This window comes from Neltuma alba, unplaced genomic scaffold, assembly GCF_004799145.2.
Source record: "Neltuma alba isolate B1F8T4 unplaced genomic scaffold, ASM479914v2 tig00012846_pilon, whole genome shotgun sequence".
NCBI classification, from domain to species: Eukaryota; Viridiplantae; Streptophyta; class Magnoliopsida; order Fabales; family Fabaceae; genus Neltuma; species Neltuma alba.
In genome coordinates this window covers 257,357-272,698 of record NW_021637233.1, presented here as the reverse complement: position 1 = coordinate 272,698, position 15,342 = coordinate 257,357, and the positions used below count along the sequence as shown (strand labels likewise).

Sequence of the window (15,342 nt, the reverse complement as noted above, 5' to 3'; positions counted from 1 at the left end):
GAAACAAGGTTTGTCGGCCAATGCTTATCTCTTAAAGCTCAAAGGAGTTATTGATGCTTTAGCTGCTGTTGGACATCCGATCTCTGAATCGAATCATATTGAGCAAATCTTGGAAGGACTACCTGAAGAGTATGATTCCTTTGTCACTACTGTTACGACTCGTACTGATCCCTATACTGTTGATCAAATTGAGGCTCTCATTTTGTCACAAGAGGCCCGAATTGAGAAAGCTCATAAAGTTGCTGAAGTGCCAAGTGCCAATATTGCTCAAGCTCAGAGTAGTCGCGGTCGTGGTGATCGTTCTCGTGGAGGATGCCATGGTCGTGGCCGTGGCAGGAATAATGGTGGCTCTCATGGAGGTCGTGCTAGTCAAACGAACTTCTCCAAAACTTCCTCTTCCTCTATTTTCTGTCAGATTTGTGAGAAAAGAGGTCATACTGCCTTTGACTGCTGGTACCGATTTGATGAAGATTTTCAAAGTCTGAATCTCTCTGAGCAAAATAATAAGAAATCACAGAGTGCAAACATTGCAACTACAGATTCCATTGTGGATCCAGACTGGTATTTAGACTCAGGAGTAACCAGTCACGTTACTCATGATGATCGTAATATTGCTGATAAATCAAGTAGAAACAGATACAATTCTATTTCTGTTGGTGATGGATATGACTTATCGGTACATTGCACTGGTCACACCACTATTAATTGTTCACGACACAAATCCACGTTACACCTCAAAGATATTTTACATGTTCCTTCTTTGACGAAGAATCTTTTGAGTATCTATCGTCTCTGTATTGATAATAACATTCTAATTGCCTTCTTTTCTAATGTCTATCTTATCAAGGATCTCCAAACTAATCAAGAACTGTTTCGAGGCTACACCAAAACCGGTCTCTATCCTCTCAAAGAAATCCTTCAACAACTCCACAACATCAGACAAAACAAATTATGTCAAGCTGCTCTTATCACTATCTCCCTGACAAAGTCAAGTCCAATTCTATTTCTGATTCTGCTGTTCAAGTTCATTGTAATTCATGTGCTTTTGTGAATTCTTCTGTTGTTTCCTCTTTTAGGATTTGGCACAACAGGCTAGGTCATCCATCTTCACCTATTGTTTCTTAGATAATGCAACTCTGTAATGTCTCCAATAATAAGAAATCTGTCTTTGATTTTTGCAATTCTTGTTGTCTTGGAAAAACTCATAAATTGCCTTTTGCTGATTCACACACACAATATACTAATCCTCTACAACTTATTCACACTGACATATAGGGGCCATCACCACATACCTCTCTTGATGGTTTTTGATATTACATTCATTTCACTGATGGTTTTACTCGGTACACATGGTTTTATCCACTTCATGCAAAATCAGAAGCTTATTTTGTGTTTTTGAGCTTCAAAGCCATGGTTGAGCTGCAGTTAAATTCTAAAATCCTAGCTGTTCAATCTGATGCTGGTGCTAAATTTCTTAAGATTGGTAAATATCTCAAGGAGCATGGAATTGAACATAGGTTGAGTTGTCCTTATACTCATGAGCAGAATGGTGTTGCAGAGAGGAAGCACCGCACAATTACTGAGATGGGCCTTACATTATTGTGGAATGCTTCATTGCCTTTTACACTGTGGGTTGAAGTGTTTCATGCTGCTATTTATCTAGGTAATCGATTGCCAAATAAATCAATTGATGGAATTTCTCCTTTTCAAAAGTTATATGGGAAGGTGCCTAGTTATCAACACTTAAGGACCTTTGGTTGTTCCTGTTTTCCCTATACGAGACCTTACAATAAAAATAAAATGGAATACAGGTCTATTGAATGTATCTTTATTGGCTACAGTTCTTCTCACAAAAGATACAGGTGTTGGGATCCTCATGGCAGGACTTATGTTTCACGTGATGTGTTGTTTAATGAAAGTGAATTCCCATATGTCAGGCTCCTCAATCATAAAACCACTGTCAATACAACACCTCCCTCTTCTATTTCTCTTCCTTCAGCTATTCCTTCAGCTAACCCACCTATTATCACACCCACCTCACCTAACCAGTGCAATGCTACTAATATGTCTTCTTTTGCAGCTTCTGTCAATTTTGCAGGTGATAATATACTGGTTACAGCTGAGAGTCCTATCTCAACAGCACCTTCTATTGCTGAGAGTCCTATCTCATCAGCTTCATCTTCATCTTCTGAAGCTCTAGTTGCACCAGTTGTTCCTTCTGCTAGAATGGTCACACGAAGCATGAATGGAATTTTCAAGCCTAAGGCTTATATTGTTGATACTTCAAATGATGAACCTGAGTCTGTTACCGCTACCCTTCAATCTCTTGAGTGGAAGAAGGCTATGGATGATGAATACGAGGCATTGATGCGAAATAAGACTTGGCATTTAGTTCAGCTCCCACCTAATCGATAAGCAATTGGCTGTAAGTGGGTATTCAAAAAGAAAACATATCCTGATGGCTCTTGGAAATATAAGGCCAAACTAGTGGCCAAAGGCTTTCACCAAAGAGAAGGTCTTGATTTCAAAGAGACTTTTAGTCCTGTTGTTAAACCTGTGACCATTCGAATTATTCTGTCTATTGTAGTAACAAAAGGGTGGCCCTTACGTCAAATTGATGTTAATAATGCCTTCCTCAATGGCAATCTTCAAGAGGAAGTTTATATGGTGCAGCCTCAAGGCTATGAGAATCAGAACAAATCCTTGGTTTGTCGCTTAGACAAAGCTCTTTATGGTCTTAAGCAAGCTCCTCGGGCATGGTTTGAAAAGCTTGGCTCAGTGCTGAATCTGTTTGGCTTTATTAATAGTAAATGTGATCAGTCTCTTTTCATTCGTATGAGACAAGATGAAGTTACATATGTGTTAGTGTATGTGGATGATATTATTTTAACAGGCACATCTGAGATTGCAATTTCTGAGCTCATCTCTGCTCTTAATACCAAGTTTGCTCTCAAAGATCTGGGAAAGTTGAATTATTTTCTGGGTATAGAGGTGACTCGATTCCCAGATGGTTCTTTATTCCTTTCACAAGCAAAGTATATCAGAAGTGTGTTGAAGAAAGCTGGTTTTTCCTCAGCACATGGAGAAAAGACACCAATGACTTCAAATCTGATAATGACTAAATAGGGTACAATACCTGTAGATAATGCTTCTCTCTATAGGATGATTGTAGGGTCCTTACAATATGCCACTATTACTCGACCTGAGATAAGCTTTGCTGTTAACTGAGTATGTCAGTACATGCAAGAACCATTTCAAGAGCATTGGGTGGCAGTTAAAAGGATACTAAGATATCTGGCAGGAACTATAACACATGGGTTAAAGATTTGTCCTTCCACTCATCGTTCCTTGGTTGCCTTTTGTGATGCAGACTGGGCCACTGATCGAGATGATAGGAAAAGCACCTCTGGATATTGTGTCTATTTTGGTCAAAATCTTATCTCTTGGTCTTCAAAAAAGCAGACTACAGTGTCAAGGTCAAGTACTGAAGCTGAATATAGGAGCATGGCATCCACTGTTGCAGAAATTTTATGGATCAAGTCACTGTTAAAGGAGTTACGAGTTAAGCTTGTTCAAGTTCCTAAAATCTTTTGTGATAATCTGAGTGCAGTAATGATGACAACCAATCCGATTCTTCATGCACGGACGAAACACTTGGAGCTTGATCTTCATTTTGTTCGGGAGCGTGCAATTCAGGGAGAAATTAAAGTTCTGCATATCCCTTCATCTAGTCAGATTGCTGATGGTTTGACTAAGGCTATATCCAGTCGACTTTTTCCTGTGTTTAAGAAACTTTTATGTGTTGGAGATGTACGTTAAATTGAGGGGGGATGTTAGAGTATTAGTTGAATAGTCAAAGAAGTTAGCCAGCTGTATGTAACTAAGTCTGTTAAGTTAAAGGGTGCTTAGCTGTCATGTGTATATTATAAATACTGTACGCAGAGCATAATGAAAGATATCGAATCATTCAGATACATATATCACTCTCTCTTTCTTCTCTTTCCCGCATCGTCTCTCTCTGCTTACCATTCTCTTTCACTTTCAAGTATAAGGTGACAAAGTTCCTCTATGCAACCACAGAGCTAGAGTTTCACATATTAGACGATGTCAAAGGATCAAACTGGATAGGGTATGTCGCGGTGGCCACCAATGAAGGCAAAGCCGTGTTAGGGAGGAGAGACATTGTGGTGGCTTGGAGAGGAACCGAACAGGCCATGGAATGGATCAAAGATGTTCAGTTCCATTTGAATTATGCTCCATACACTTTTGGAGATGATTCCGAATGCAAAGTACACCGAGGCTTTTACTCTGTTTACACAACAACTAACTCATCACAATTAGATTTCAACCAAACCAGTGCAAGAACTCAAGTAAAATGCATATGTTTCAGTATCTAACTGTGACAGAAACCCATCACTATATATATCTGATCTTATTCATGAAAGCAAATATTTAATATTCATGATCTCTCATTGTGCAGGTCCTAATTGAGGTTACAAGACTGGTTAATAAATATAAGGACGAGGAAATCAGCATAACAGTAACTAGACACGGCTTAAGCGCAACACTTGCAACACTAAATGCAATGGACATAGTCACAAATGGATGTAACATCCCAGAAAATGAACCTCTCAAAGCTTGTCCTGTCACAGCCATTGTATTTGCTAGCCCTAGAGTTGGGGACTCAGACTTCCAGGAATTTTCCTCAGGCCAAAAGGATCTTCGGATACTACGAATCCGTAACAAAAAAGATATTATTCCGAGGCATCCCTTCTGGGGTTATGCAGAAGTAGGACAAGAGTTGATGATTGATACTCAAAAGTCAAACTTCTTAAAACAACCAGGGAATGTGAAGAGTTGGCATAATTTGGAGGTTTACTTGCATGGAGTTGCAGGAACACAAAAGAGCAAAGGAGGATTTAATTTAGAGGTTAAAGGGGACATTGCACTTGTGAACAAAGGCATGGGTGCTTTGAAGGATGAGTATAATATCCCAAAGGCGTGGAGGATTGATCCAAACAAGGGATTGGCTCAACAGCTCAACAGCCAGATGGTACTTGGAAGATGCAAGAATCAGAATCAGAATCTGAGGATGATGATGTTTAGCAGAGATATTCTTTCTAATTTATTAATTGATTGAATTATTCATTTGATTCTTTTAAACAGTCTAAATGTTTCAGTGGAGAAATATTTGTATTCATTTATTTCATTTATTAAATTCATTGATTGCAATATTAAAACTTCTGTTATATTTCTCACTTCAAAGACAATAAAAGTGTATGCATGAGTTACTATTGATTCTAAAACTGATCCGCATGAATGAAGTAATCGAAATTTTAAAGGAATATAAAATAGCTTCTCTAGAGCAATGGCAGTGACCAGGGGATGCAGTTTTCTTAGGGAAGCCACAACCATGACCACTTTTCTAGTCAGAAAAGGAGAGGGGTTTTACCGGCGAAGGTGGTGGAAGCAATGGGAGGAAGTAGCCAGGAGCCATTGCCAAGAAGGTGAGGGATCACAATTTTTTCTCCCCTATAAATCTGAGTTTGAAAAAAAAAAAAACTTTCGATTACATGTTGTTCCTTTAACAAATACTTCTAAGACAAAAGTGGGCATTTAACTCGAAGAAAGCATGGTCATGCCTATGCAAAATCATATGTGGCATAAGGTTCAATGTTGCAGACATCTGTTTGGGTTGCTACTAGAGTAAGGCCACATTGCATCATTTTTAACACCTCAGGGGAGACATTGAATTGGGAAAAAGAAAATTCAAATACCTACAGTTCCTTCACTAAAACTTCCGAGGAAAAATAACCCTGAACCCATAAAACCATGAGGAATGACATTTAAGTCCCAAAAGTTTAATTAAAAACATTCAAGACTTCAGAAATATTTATAAAAATAAATGAGTTCCAAGTATCGATTTAGACATACAATTAAGGGGGGACAAGGGGAAGGAGATCAGAAGATGAAGGTTGTGGAGACTGAAATGGTTAGGGATGGCAATTGTTCAAGTGTTAAGATGCAATATACCAGAGCTATTATGCAACGGCTAAATGAAAGAGTTGCATTGAGATATGAAAAAATATGAAGAGATAGGGAGTCAATTTCAAAAGCCACATAAATGAGCTTCGAAATTCAAAATAAATATTAACATAAATTTTCCATTTAGTTTACACATTTTTACTTTTTTTTAATTAAGTTCTCTAGAACATAATCACTTGAAAATATAGCCGTATCTTTTTTACTACAACTTCAATAATAATTATTTATTTTTTAATCTTCTGTTATGGTTAAATTATAAATTAATATATTAAAATTTTTATTATTATTTTAAACATAAAAGAGAGTAATATCATAACCAAATAAAGACAAAGCGATCAAAAGTTCATAATTTTTGTTAGCATATCTTTATTTTTATATTTTAAATTTTCTTATATTGTAATATTATTAGATTAAAAATTAGATTCATTTGAAGTTTATTATATATAATTATCATATATATATGTTATTTATTAAATATTTATCTAATTATTACGTTCGGTACTTTTAAAACATTGATAAAAATGTCAGTTACTCGTATTCAAAATTTCTAAAAGTGAAATGTTTTAACGATCTATCACAAACAAAGTTACTATTAAAGCAAATCTTTTATCGTCAAGCGTCGTGGAAAAATCTTTGAAAATGAAAATTATACATATATTGGCTGTTAAAATATTATCATGTTTAACATTTTGAAGACAATTTTTTATAAAAATTAAATTTTTGGATTTATCATTTTAATTAATTTCTGGCAGTTAATGTTGACGTCTATTTACAAACACATGTACTTAAAAATGAATTAAAAAAGAAAAGTAACATTTGCAAAATTAATTTTGAATTAGATTTAATATATCTAATATAATCTGTATAAAATATTTATAAAATTATACAAAAATATAATTTTTAAATTTTCTTATAAGTTTAAAAAAATAGTATTAATTTAGAGTTAAAAACAATATATTGAATTGGGTATTAATTTTCTTCTAACGCAGTCAGGCCTAATAAAGGCACAAAGAATAGGGCCCAATACATCCTTATCCGGCCCAATTTCCCAACGGTCATAATCAAATTAACGGCTAATTCTCACTTGACTCAAGCCCTGGGCGATTAAGGAGAATAATAAAAATGTGTTTCATTTTTCAACAAGGAATTCGTTGACTAAGTTTACAATCGTTCATTATTATTGACAAAACAAAAAACTCATTCATTATTAAACAGCAATGTTGCTAAATAAAATGTGGAAGACAAAATATAATTATATGCTGATAATAAAAGTTATCAATTCATTATTAATATATTAATATTTATTTTTGTTTATTTTATGATGTTTTGTTTAAAACTTATCCGTAATCAGTACGCCCAATTAGGGGGGGGGGGGGAAACGCAGTAAGCAGACTGGGACTGACAAATTAGGAAACAATTTAGTAAACCAATTAGGAAACTACAATATAGGAAACAATTTAGTGAATCAATTAGGAAATAATTTAGTAAATCAATTAAGAAATTACAAATAGGAAACATCTTCGTAAATCAATTAGCAAACACAGACACAGTAAATGGAAATGCTTTTCCAAACAGGAGTGCAACGTCATCCATATTCCAAGTATATAGGAATGCAAAACCAGTCCTTCCCATCATAAATCAAACTACACTTCACAGACCAGTTCATTTCAGACACACCAAGAGCAACAAGAAGAAGAAGAAAAATAAGAAGAAGAAGAAGAAGAAAAAGAAGAAGATGGGCTGCGTTAGCAGTAAAAGCTGTCATCCTCAGAAGGTGGTTGATCAACTTGTAGAGGAGAAGAAGATGATCAGGCCAAGAAGCAACATTGCTGCTAATTGGAGAGAACTCAGTGGTGAAAATCACTGGAAGGGTCTGCTTGACCCACTTGATGTTGATCTTCGAAGATATATAATACACTATGGAGAAATGGCTCAAGCTACTTACGATGCTTTTATCTCTGATAAAACATCCAAATATGCCAGAAGGTGTCGTTATGGGAAAAGAGATTTCTTCTCCAAGGTGGGTTTGGAGAATGGGAATCCCTTCAAGTATGAGGTAACAAAGTTCCTATATGCAACTGTAGAGATTGATGTTCCTATATATGGTGATGTTGAAGAATCGAATTGGATTGGGTATGTTGCTGTGGCTACTGACGAAGGCAAAGCTATGTTAGGGAGGAGGGACATTGTGATTGCTTGGAGAGGAACTGACCAAATCATGGAATGGATTAAGGATTTTCAGTTCTTCCTTGGTGACGCTCCGCGTATTTTCGGTCATGAAGCCAAGTGTAAAGTGCATCAAGGTTTTTATTCCATTTACACAACAACAAACCCAGTATTCTTCAACAGAACAAGCGTGCAAACCCAGGCAATCAGTTATTATAATTTATTAATTTACATTAACATTCTGCAATGTTAAAAAAAGTTAAAATAAATTCAAACATGCAATAAAAGACTATTCTTTTTGTTATTTCATAGGCTAGACTGTACATAGTTGAGTTTTATAATTTCAGATACTACATTTTATTTAGAGCCTAAACTTATTGCATTTTGTTGGACTCTTAATTTTGTGCAGGTCTTAACTGAGATCAAAAGACTCCTGCGTAAATTCAAAGGTGAAGAAATCAGCATAACAGTGACAGGTCATAGTTTAGGTGCTGCATTGGCAACACTAAATGCAGTAGATATAGTCAGCAATGGCTTTAACATCCAAGAAGATGAATCTCAGAAAGCTTGCCCAGTTACAGCAGTTGTATTTGCCAGTCCACGGGTTGGAGATTCACAGTTTCATAAGTTTTTCTCTGCTCAAAAGGATCTCCGGACACTACGCATTCGGAATAAAGAAGATATTGTACCTAGGCTACCTATTTTGCATTATGCAGATGTCGGAGAAGAGCTGGAAATTGATACTCTGAAATCCAACTTTCTAAAGCATTCAAGGGGTGTGAAAGTTTGGCATAATTTGGAAGTTTATTTGCATGGAGTTGCTGGAACACAAGGGAAGAAAGGAGGATTCAAGTTAGAGGTTAATAGGGACATCGCACTTGTGAACAAGAACTTGGGTGTTTTGAAGGATGAGTACCATATTCCCAAGGCATGGAGGATAGACCAAAACAAAGGATTGGTACAACAACCTGATGGTACTTGGAAGATGCAGGATCCAGATTCTGAGGAAGATGATTTTATCTGCCAATGATACGCTTTCTGTGTATGTGGTCACTGTTACATTATGCAATAGGGTTTGTGTATATGGTCCCAGCTATAGATGCATATAATAGGGTCTGTGCATAAAGGGTTACTGCTATAGATATATATCAAGTCTCTAATATTTTTTATTTTTTACTTTTGTTCATAGATGTATATGGTGTCTGTATATGTTATTTTGGATTTTGTTGCAAAACCATTCTTTGTGTTCTATTAATATATGTTGTCATCATTTAACCTATGGCTTACAAATTCAAGTTTTTGTTTTGTCCCGTCTGGGAGTAACACTTCCATATATGCATATATGGTCTGTGAAGATTGACTATCTTTTGCAGATGTCCATGAGAATATTAATACTTTTCGCCCAAAAAAAATGAAAATATTGATATTTGCATGGTCAACAACTTGTCAGTACCTAATTAATCCATTTCAGTATTTAATATCACAATCTTACAGGGAAGAAAAAAATTACTCGGATAGAAGTAAGCTTAGTAATACATGAACTTGTACTAATTAATCCATTTCAAACGTTATTCCAGATTTTCACAATTTGAACTCTAAAACATTGACTTAAATTTTATTGTACTTACAACCAGCCTATGAAAGAAGTCAAACCAAAATCACTGCAAAATTAAGTCATAATTGGTCATTTACTGTGTCCAAACATGAGAATGGAGTAAACATTTCCCTTAAACTAGTCCCCTTGATCAAATTTGCCAGCAAAACATAAAGCCTAGCTTCATTGTCGTTGTACTTACTTATATAAGTATACAACCTTAAATAAAATGATGGAATATCTATCTTCAATACATTGACAAATCAGGGGAAATTTGAACTTTAGTTCCTTAATCACTCCACCTGACTTCCTTTGCCATTAAACTGATCATCTCTTCCTAAACCTACCTCTCTAAACATACTTTTTACTCTTCCTTCTAAGTTGGGTATCTCCACCTGACAGCATCAAGTCTTGGAGGGCTAAATTTCCGTCTGAAGCAAACTAAACATTATTTATGGGTCCTATTTGTGTTAAACTCTTCTCCTTGTGAGTCCTATTTGTGTTAGTGTTGGCGCCACAACTCTAAATGTTTACTCTGACAATGAGGCCTTTCATACACCATCTGCAGCAGATAGATCCTTGATTTCAGGCTGTGGATAGCTTGTTCTAAAATTAAGGTTCAGCACCATCCCAAATTGCACAGACTAAACAACCGGTATATCACACTTAATCAGATACTTCATATGGTATCTTCTAAGAAACAAAGTCTAGAGCATCAATTGTACTCCATAACAGACACTAAGGTCCCATTTGGTACTAAGCATTGAAAATAAAAGATAGGGACTAGGATTGCAATTAAAAAAAAATCATTAAAAGTCTTTAGCATAAGTAATTACTGGTTCCATGGAATTAGGCAAACCCATGGAAGTAGGATTGGGGAATACCACTTTCCCCTATGATATTTCCTAAACCCGCATACTTGTGTTTGTTTAGTCCCATGTAATAAGTAATCTCTCATGCTAAATACTATTTTCTCAATCTCAATCCTAATTCTTATCTCTCATTTTTAATGCTTCATATCAAACCGTACCCAAAAGTTTAGCAGCTCAATTTGCCGTACTAGTTCTTCCTCATGCGTGCCGATTGAAAGTTTAGCATTATATCAGTCCACTGATTTCACTTATCATAAGCACTGCCATTCCAAATTTTTGGACCACATTCAGAACCACTTTCATTACCATTTAACCATATAACCATCACATTTAACAACTTAAATCTGTACAAATCAAACCAGTAGCCGTATATTTCTAATGCTATCACTCCTGTCTGAGCACTTCCACAACATATTTTAGTCACCGCGACGGTCATATTTTAAAAATACAAATTCCTCCAAATTTTTTGTCCACAAATCAGCAACAAAGCAGCACCAAAAAGCCTATTAACATTTAGCTCCTACATGGCTTCAAAAGAATACCAATGCATCACCATTTATGCACATTATATGGTTACAAAGCAGAACCAGAAATAGCCTTCATCAACAAAACCAGTTCACAAAATTGCTCAAAGAATGGAAAAATGTTTTTACAAAGATGCAGTCCCAAAACAACAACACTATTTAAGCCTTTTAGCAATCCCAAAAGCAACACAAAACAGAGCCCAACAGAGATTCAGAAATTAGCCAAGTTCACATTCCATTTCTACACCACAATTTTACCCTCAAACTAACCAGGATCTTACGAGGGTTTAAATGCTGTACTTGTATATCCCCGTTTGCTGCACATTGCTTCTTAAAGGAAAACCATGCTTCAACTCATTTCTTAATCACAACTAAATATCATCACTCACAAGCAAATTAAATCCCCAAAATTCCACAATCCACTATAACTTTCTTTTTTTATGGCCATCCCACTCTAACTGACTTCATTCTTTAAAGAGAGAACATGGAGTACTTGCAACATGTGAATCTATTTTTTCCTCCAATTGAAATCACAAATTTTCATCATTAAAAAGCCAACTCGTAGAAGACTTTACAACGAAGAAATAATCGTCAAAAAAGATTTTCAAGCCCCTCAATCATCTATCAAAATGGTGCAAGAAAGATATCTTTAAAATTCAGAATATTGCCCCCCAGTCATGCCCCTTATTGTATCATCAGCTGCTGACTTTTGGACAGAATTTACAAGCTTAATAGACCTCAAACCTCCCTTTAGAGTGCGAGCAAATCCTGCAAGCATGAGAGTGAGTTTTCCTTTAGTCCAGTAACTGCGGTTTTACAATCTTTTCTCCCAACCATTTATCCTTCAATCTGCTGTATTTATCATAGCCTAAAATCAGAAAGGAAAATGGCACTAAATGGCACCTTAAACAGAAGCGAGACCTGATGCTCAAGGAGAGGAAAACATTTACCTTATAGCCATAACATCAATTCATGCCTATTTGTTTCCTCTAATAGCACCTTCAACTCAAGCTTCCACTCCTTCTCTTATCCTCTCATTTCCTCCAATTTTCCTCTCTTCATAACCATGAAGCACAAGGAAATCATTTGTTGCATAATCTAATCGGTATAACAAAAAGAGGACAAAGAGAGGGTTGGGTTTAATGAGGTCACCAAGGTTTTTGAGGGCGATTTCATCCTCAGGCGAGCTTGACGTGGAGCGTTGGTTTGGAGAGAAACGGGCGTGACATAACGCCGCCGTCATGAAAACGTTGGCGCTAATTACTCATTCTTCGATTGTTACGGTGGATAAACCAGACATTCTATCATTTGAGGGAAATTTAATAATTTCAATTTAAAATTTTTTTAATATGATTTCAATTAAAAAAATGAATAATATTTTGAAATATTTAAAGGAATATTGTTCACTGTGATAAAAATTATACCAAAATTTAGTTTTTCTTTTAATGCAAGGCCACAGTAACGATAGAAAAGAGAACTAATCTTCATGAGAAGCATTCGTGAAGACATGGTCGAAAGTCGAAACTCGAGAGCGTGAAGAGATCTCTGGTATTCGTAATATTATGTATTGATTATTTGTATTTGAACAATTATTGGGAGAAAAGGTTGTGCGCTATACTATTCACCATTTAGTGACATTCTTTGATATCTCAAATCTTTCTGACCAATTATCTTAATTAATTCAAAATTTGTTGATGATATTTGATTTGTTTTCCTCTTTTTTCAATTTTTTTCTTGTTATATTTTTCATCTGGCTTTCACTTTCTCCTTGTCATAATTAATATACTCTACATTTCCAAAACTAAGTATAGAGTGAATTCAAGGAAAAATAATGGCAAAAATTGTATGAATACAACTATGATTTTAGATTCGTTCCATATCAGCCAAATTTTCTTTTGTAAAACTATCCCTTTTAAAGCATTATTTTGTGAATGTGTACTACCTCCGGTCTTAATTATAAAAGCTTATTTGGATATTATAAGACTTCGTTTATAGTATAAAAACGATGACTTATAAATAGAACCAGAGTTAATACTAAAAACTCAAATTGACGAGCAAATATTTGGTGCAGTGATAAGCGGCCAAGGCCTCGCACAAGAATGAGAGTATAAATTCAATTTTCGGAAAACGCATATACAGGTAGAAGAGCTAACCCTTTAATCGGATTTATATTGGGTGCTCATCAGTTTTGATGAGCACCCAATGCTCATCAGATCTGGACTGTCCAAATCTGATCTGGACGGTCCAGATTTATTTTTATTTTTTTAAAATAATTATTTTAATAGGTATATGATAAAAAATAAAGATAATCTCTTAACTATCATTCTTTAAAAATATAATTTTTTCTATTTTAAAATAATTATTTAATAATATTAAATCTGGACTGTCCAAATTAGATTTGGACAGTCCAGATTGCTCATCAGGTGATGAGCATTGGGTGCTCATCACCTAATGAGCACCGAATGGGAACCCCCCTTTAATCTGTGTCCTCCAATTCGAATTAGTCTGTTGCTCGGGTACTTAATCCGTGTTAGAAGATCAGGGCCTAAAATGAGTACGCTATATCCCTGGAAAGACAAAGAAATGATTCAGATTGCTTTGGCAATAAGCCTCTGGTCCTTAATCATACAGTACTTTAAGCCGCACTAATTGTTAAATTTTTTAAGCCAGATAAAACAGATGTCCAACTAGACCCACCGAGCAACTTGAAAATATTAAAATAGATGTCCAACTACACCCACCCAGTGACTTGAAAATACTACTTTCGATTCTCAATATAAGAATTAGTTAACTAATTTAAGTAAATTAAAAAAATTAATTAAGTTAGTCATTTATAATAAATTAGTGTTGTCTCCCTAAAATACCCTTACTAATCATCTGTATTAGTTAAAACTATTATTGGATGAAAATTTTAACACATGCAATTGCTACAAAGAATATCTTAAAAAAATAGATAAATATGAAAGATAAAATATATTGAGATTATATATTTAGAATCACATTAAAAGTCAAACTAACTTTTGTATTAAAAAATAGAGATAGTATTAAATTATAGGTGTGAAGACGCGCTACGATTATCTCATAAAATGATTTGCTGCTCAAAACTTTAATTTGGTCAAAGTAGGCACAAATAACTTCATTAATAATTTGAATTGTCAACTAATTAATTTGACATTACCATTTCCATTAATATAACATTTTGCGCGATACGTCCCATAACTATCAACTACAAGTTACTTATTTTGAACAAGCATATGGGCCACACGGCCACTATATCTTCCATATCATGCAAGATAAATGAATTAAACTTTCTTCCCCTTGAATCATATCGATTAAAAAAAGGGAAACGACTAAACAAACCAAGGTGGCTACAATGCTCCAATGAAATCTAACAGTCCAACTAGCTTATAACTAGCCTCGCACGGACCATCACAGAATGTAAAACCTAACAGTCTAATACTGTCACATCAATTACGTTCTATTTCATGGAAAAATCGTATAATTATCAAAGCGAAGTATTTACGAATTTAAAAAACACCAATGGAGCATGAAGGATGAGATCGTCTAATCATTCCCACGTATTCGGATCAATCATGCGAAACCTAGAACTCTCCAAAAATAGAAATGATATGCGTTGCATGCTTCAACACAATATCTCAAATTCTTAATATAAGAACTAGACAATTAATTTAAAGATATTAAAGAAGATAGTTAAGGTATTTATTTGTAATAAATGGGTTTTGACTTTTCCATGTGCATTATAATTACCCATTTAATGGAACCCCTTGATATTTACAATCAATATGGCTATTTGGGAGGAAAATTATAAATTTAGGAGACAAAATGAATTAAGGTTTTATATTTAAAATCAAAGTGAGCCTTTTGTCTAGTTCTTATATTAAAGATTGAGCTAGTAGAATTTAAGATGAACCATACTATATAAATATTGAGTCTTAATGCCTTTTATTTGTACTCCTCTTGTTCTATTTATAGGGCAGAGAGAGAAGACATTTTTTGGTATTATTTATAAGGTACGAAGAGAAATTTTTTTGTATGAATATATAATTTTACTCCTCATTTATTATTATGTTGACTTTGTTTAGATGAGGTATAATGTATATTAAATAGGGATAAAATTGAG

The 15,342-nt window shown here is 34.9% G+C and overlaps 1 protein-coding gene across 1 annotated transcript; it reads left to right on the top strand.

The window, feature by feature from the left end:
* Positions 1 to 7,780: 7,780 nt before the first annotated feature.
* Positions 7,781 to 9,241, top strand: LOC114731797 (phospholipase A1-II 4-like). The gene is made up of 2 exons (XM_028919053.1): positions 7,781 to 8,413; positions 8,621 to 9,241. Exons 1-2 carry the CDS (start codon positions 7,781 to 7,783, stop codon positions 9,239 to 9,241), a joined length of 1,254 nt encoding a protein of 417 aa, XP_028774886.1.
* The last annotated feature ends 6,101 nt before the right edge of the window (positions 9,242 to 15,342 follow it).

Excerpts from the sequence above, each read along its gene's own strand:
- LOC114731797 (XM_028919053.1), top strand. The coding sequence starts at position 7,781 with ATGGGCTGCGTTAGCAGTAAAAGCTGTCATCCTCAGAAGGTGGTTGAT. Across the intron at positions 8,414-8,620 it reads GAACAAGCGTGCAAACCCAG|GTCTTAACTGAGATCAAAAG; the intron begins GCAATCAGTTAT and ends AATTTTGTGCAG.